Source organism: Bicyclus anynana, chromosome 3, assembly GCF_947172395.1.
Source record: "Bicyclus anynana chromosome 3, ilBicAnyn1.1, whole genome shotgun sequence".
NCBI lineage: Eukaryota > Metazoa > Arthropoda > Insecta > Lepidoptera > Nymphalidae > Bicyclus > Bicyclus anynana.
Window position 1 is genome coordinate 15,228,888 of NC_069085.1, and position 5,159 is coordinate 15,234,046.

At 36.9% G+C, this 5,159-nt stretch overlaps 1 protein-coding gene across 1 annotated transcript; it reads right to left on the reverse strand.

The window, feature by feature from the left end:
* Positions 1-1,744: 1,744 nt before the first annotated feature.
* Positions 1,745-3,078, reverse strand: LOC112057276 (protein Wnt-4). The gene is made up of 2 exons (XM_024097769.2): positions 3,005-3,078; positions 1,745-2,807 (listed from the first exon to the last, which is right to left on the reverse strand). Exons 1-2 carry the CDS (start codon positions 3,076-3,078, stop codon positions 1,856-1,858), a joined length of 1,026 nt encoding a protein of 341 aa, XP_023953537.2. The 3' UTR covers positions 1,745-1,855.
* Between the last annotated feature and the right edge of the window lie 2,081 nt (positions 3,079-5,159).

Sequence of the window (5,159 nt, forward strand, 5' to 3'; positions counted from 1 at the left end):
ATGTTTAGGACCTTTATAATGTTAAGTCGGTAATACACCAGCGCTATTTATTACTGACTAGTTGGGTGTGTTATTTAAAGAAATTAATTATTTTTATTTTTAGTTGTGATATTCGATGACCCGGATCTCTTGGTTACCTGACTTCTTTTTAAACGACTTCAAAAAAGGAGGTTCTATAACCTATCTAAGCTAATGACGAAGTAATATTTGATTTTTTGTCTGTTTGGTTTATTTGTTACATTACACAGATTGATACACATAATATGCAGACACACGCACATACGCAAATGAACAGTTACACAGACATATTGGCACACAGAATGCGCAGATACACTTATATATACATAATCAGATACGGGTGCACAGTTACGCATATTCACAGATACACACTCACACATATTCACGGATATGTAGCAGTAGCACACAGATACAGATATACCCAGGTTCACATCTGTGCATCTACACATATACACAGATACACAGACACAAATACACAGACATACATACACACGTTAAAGAGAATATTTGTTTTTGTATCGGAGGTTAAAAATTTACTAAAAGGTATAAGAACCACTTGAGAAAAAGAAAAAAGCATGCTGGTATGATGAGAATACTTAACACAAGTCAGTACGTTGGTACGTAATTTGTTTCGTGTTAATGTTTTCCACGCATATAATATTTCGCGATCAACGTGAGCAAAATCGATCTTATCTCCCGTGCATCTTAATTCGCAAAATGTGAGAATCGCATTAATCTTGACTGGGTACCAGGAATCTGGACATAATGATAATGGGTATTGACTGCGAAATTTTCAAAATATTTTAATAAAAATCAAGTTGAAAACATCGAAAAGTGTTCGCAAGCTTTAATTTAAATCTTGTAACGACGAAGGTTACGAAGCTTCAAAATTGCTCCATCTAGCGGTGAATTTTTGAACTACCTTAATTTGTATTTTGTGACAGGACGCCGTTAATAATAACTGCTTCCACAGAAACTTAAAATCACGCCATCTAGTAGCCTGCACTAAAACTAGCTTGTACAGGATGTAGTCGTCATGCGTTTTCGGCAATAGGTAAATACATCTCTGTAATGTTTAGTTATTATTTTAAAATATTGTCATCTTTTTTTTAAATAGATTGACAATAATTTATAATGTAAATAAAGTAAATAATGTTATGAGAAATTTCAAAATAAACGACATCTTGTGGCACATACCAAAGCTAGTTTATATCTTTAGAGTTCCACAATGTGATGGTATGTCTCCGCAATGTGTACTTTTAATAATGTAATAGATGTCACTACTTCTTTCACATTTTTCATTTATTTCATTTTCGGGAATAGAGCAAAACGAGAGATATTTATTATGTTAGATAAACAAAATGTCTTTTAATTGAATTGTAATACTTTCTTCGTACAAATGCCTTTTACAATACAAAATAATTAACTTTACTACATAACAGGTAGGTAGGTATTTTACTACATCTACATCCAATAAATAATTTAGAATAATTTTTAGTCAGATTGTACCCCAATATCACAGTCCACTATTAAAAACAATTCCTACAATAAACACTTACTCGTACAAATCATCCTTAGGTAGGCAGGTGCAGTTTTACAATAATTGTCAGCCTGTTTTTTTTTTAAGAAAATAAACTACCTATCATTAGTATTTTCCATGATACTGATCATGATACGGAACCCACAGTTTTTAAAGTCAGTATTTTTTTAATGACTTCAAAAAAAGGAAGAGGTTCTCAATTCATTTGTGGCTATTTCTCTTAAATCTTATAGTTATAGGTATACCAAATTTTGCAACAGTTAAATTATTCCAGTGGTTAAGACAAAATAATGTATATTATTTACAAGTATAAACATCCACTTCTTCAACACAAGTGTCACATTTAACGACACAACAATTCACCATTTTACATCTGCACCTAGAAGCCACTGTTTTTTGAGTCACAACAAACCCGCGACCGCAGCACAAAGTTGCACAGTTGTGTTTGTCTTTACAAACCCTTCCTTTCGTACTCACACACAAGTTTGGAGTCTTCTGGAAATAAACCAAATTCTTAAGATCCATTTTCAACTTTCTTTTCACCTTTACCGTAACAGCTCTTTTAGATGTAAAATTCACTAGCTTTTTCTTCACCGCGTGGTGGTAATGTTTCTTCAATAAACCCATAGCTGAGTTGAAAGGACCCAGTCTTTTCCAGCAAGTCTTCGTTGTACACGAACCGGAAAATCCATGGCATTTACAAACTTCTTTCAACTGTTCGCCTATGGAATCAATACCTATGTTGACATCTTGTTTTAAAGCATCCGCTATTTGATCGTTCCCCGCTGTTTTCCATTCGAGAAAGTTCTTAGCAAATCGTTTACCGAATTTAAAATCATCGCCACAGCCTCCTCTCATTTGAACGTTCGAGGCGTTTCTAAAACTACCGATACAAGAACATCTGGATAGCTCACCAGAAGCACATCCTTTTGCTACTGCGTGAGTGATAGAAGCTGCCACAAGAGAGTGTATAAACGCAGTCTCTCTGTATATCTTTTTGAAAATACTCCTTTTTGGCTTCTTATTGAAAACAAGTGAACAGTTCCACCTGTCGTATTGAAAAGTCTCCTCACAAGCTTTAATTGCTTGCTGTTTCGCTTTGACTAGTATATTCGGCAAACCTGGCTCTCTTTTGCACATTTTTGACTGACGTGTAGACGATGTGAATACTTTACACGTGGCTGGATGAATAACTTCAGATCTGTCAGCGAATAAGGCTTCAACTGTCTTCTCTAGAACCGGTCGAGATCTGTAAAAAATATCATTCGTTTAGGTAATTCCTGAAACCTGAGATTTATTCATAGGTAATGTTTTAAATAGCATGTCTCAACGAATTTGCACTCGGAATACGACCCATCTCACTCTTGAGAGAAGACTGGTGCCTTGTCGTGAGCCATTTTATTCAAATTATGTACTCAATTTCACTTCATTATAAGTATTACTCACCCCTCAACATTTTTCAAAGCCAATATAGAAACTGTAAAATATATCAGTAAAGTGAAAACACTAGATTTAAACATGATTGCGGAAAAACACCTTCAAAATACCCCATGCAAGTTCTCATGATGACTTTCTCGAATGCAATTCTCAAATGAGCTCAGAGCACAAAGACAAAGGTGTAGCAAGATAATGAGTTTATCTGATTGGGTGCGACCCTACCAAAAAAGGTATAAGCAAACTTAGAAATCAGTGTAAACACATTAGTCCATGTCATAGAGCAAATAATTGACTTCTTGCTTCGATGAAGTGAACGGTAAACGGGCTAGGGTTGTCTTATTTTTCTTTCTAACTTTGTTAGTTCACTAAATAAACACCTGTCGGTTCTAGGTATAACCGACAGTCCTGTGTACAGAGCATGCATGGAGGAAGAGGAAACCCCGATACATGTTATTCTTAAATGCAGAGGTGTATCCAAACAACGTGCAGCACACATTGGATCCAGCAACACTCCAAGAGGCGGTCGGCGACCTGGGCGACCTGCTAAGCTTCTGAATCGAGCTCGGTTGGCTGGAGTGACTCTAGCGGGGACCAGCACCAAAAGGACCTACGTACAACAGCCAACCCAAATGGCCAAGAGCGGAAAAGGCCTAAGAAAGAAGAAGAAGAAGAAGCTGTGTTAGTATGTGTGGGTCAAATCTGGCAAACCTTATTTAGAACCACGTGACGCTCGACTGGCCTTGTATGTGTTTGAGACTATACATTAACGAATACGTTACCTTACATACTTTTGCAATCACAGCAATACGGTAAACTGCCAGCTATGAACTGCCTCTTAAACATACTTTCAACTGAAACTATATACCTTCACTATATACCGAAACACTGATTTTACCGAAATACTTAAGACGGCTTCCGTGGCGCAGTGGTATGTGCGGTGAACTTACAAGATGCAGGTCCTGGGTTCGATCCCCGGCTGGGCCGACTGAGGTTTTCCTAATTGGTTCAGGTTTAGCTGGTGGGAGACTTCGGCCGTGGCTAGTTACCGTTCCGGTACTATGTCGTGTAGAAAACGAAAGGGATGTGGACTTTCATCCTCCTCGTAAAAATTTTGCCTGCTTCCTTCTTCGATTGCATCATCACTTACCATCAGGTGAGATTGTAGTCTTTAAAGATTAAAAAAATGTATGCCGGTAGAATTAAGCGGACTGGCTTTTCTTTCTTTATTGGTTCTTTCCAGGACGACATACATGCTATTTGGTAGTAATTTGAACCTCAATAGCTCAACGGTAAGAGCGGTTGGACTCATCACCGAGGGGTGGTGGTTCGATCCCCGCACCATTGTCGTATCCACTCCTAATACAGTCTTTCCCGACTATTTCGAGGGGAATGGGATTGGTCATATTTAAAAATATGGCAAATATTCTTTTAACAAAAAAAAAATATACTAAGAAGAAAAACAATATTTTTATAGTCCAACCCAGGAATTTAACTCAGGATCCTATGATTTATACCTGGGTAGATAGTAATCCAGTGGTCCAAAAACATTTTAGTTTAATTCAATTAGTAACTGCCAAAAACAGGTTATCGGGCATCCCTAAGTTTGTAAGTTATCTTTACTTCGCCGATAGCATGGTGCAGGTTACTTATAATACGTTACTTGTATTCTCAATAGTAACTATACCTACATCACATTAGAAACTACATTACATACCTACCTATATAATTCAAATTTCGTTGGTCTGTCTAATAAATATATATATATATATAAAACCATTTCATTGTATGTAATGGCTATTTTTGGCTGGTGGGAGGCTTCGGCCGTGGCTAGTTACCACCCTACCGACAAAGACGTACCGCCTTTCATCCTACTCCTAACAAGTTAGCCTGCTTCCATCTTAGTGTGCATCATCACTTACCATCAGGTGAGATTGTAGTTAAGGGCTAACGTGTAGGGAATAAAAAAAACGGCTTTGATGACATCATCAGATTTTGGATGGAAGGATGAGCCTTGTCATAAAGCATAATATTGGACTACGCTCTCAATACATACAATAAGCACATTATACGAAGGAGTGTACTTATTACTATACTATTTCTATGACTATTCTTTTATTTATTTATGTAACACGACAAACTCAATATTTTTGGTTGGTCGCATCAA